The sequence below is a fragment of the Apaloderma vittatum genome, unplaced genomic scaffold, assembly GCF_000703405.1.
Source record: "Apaloderma vittatum isolate BGI_N311 unplaced genomic scaffold, ASM70340v1 scaffold18657, whole genome shotgun sequence".
Taxonomy (NCBI): Eukaryota; Metazoa; Chordata; class Aves; order Trogoniformes; family Trogonidae; genus Apaloderma; species Apaloderma vittatum.
The window spans coordinates 7,369-7,582 of record NW_009725858.1 but is presented as its reverse complement, the minus strand read 5'-3'; the positions used below and the strand labels follow the sequence as shown (position 1 = coordinate 7,582).

The 214-nt window shown below is 69.2% G+C and overlaps 1 protein-coding gene across 1 annotated transcript in view; it reads left to right on the top strand.

The window, feature by feature from the left end:
• Positions 1 to 4: 4 nt before the first annotated feature.
• PPAPDC2 (phosphatidic acid phosphatase type 2 domain containing 2) overlaps positions 5 to 214 on the top strand; it is a gene marked incomplete at its 5' end in the record, with an annotated part of 4,291 nt that continues 4,081 nt past the window's right edge. Inside the window, one exon of the mRNA XM_009873081.1 lies at positions 5 to 193. Within this exon, the coding sequence (XP_009871383.1) occupies positions 5 to 193 (189 nt within the window). The remainder of the gene's footprint in view (positions 194 to 214) is intronic.

The window sequence follows — 214 nt, the reverse complement described above, 5'->3', positions numbered from 1 at the left end:
GGACTGCATGAAGCTGAACCCCTCCTTCCTGGGCATCGCCCTCAGCTCCCTGCTCGCCATCGACCTCTGGGCCTCCAAGCGCCTGGGCGTCTGCGCCGGAGAGGACTCGGCCTGGGGCAGCGCTCGCCCCCTCATGAAGGTCATCGAGGTGTCGGGGCACGGCATCCCCTGGCTGCTCGGCACCTTCTGCGGGGTCTGCCACAGCGGAAGCTCG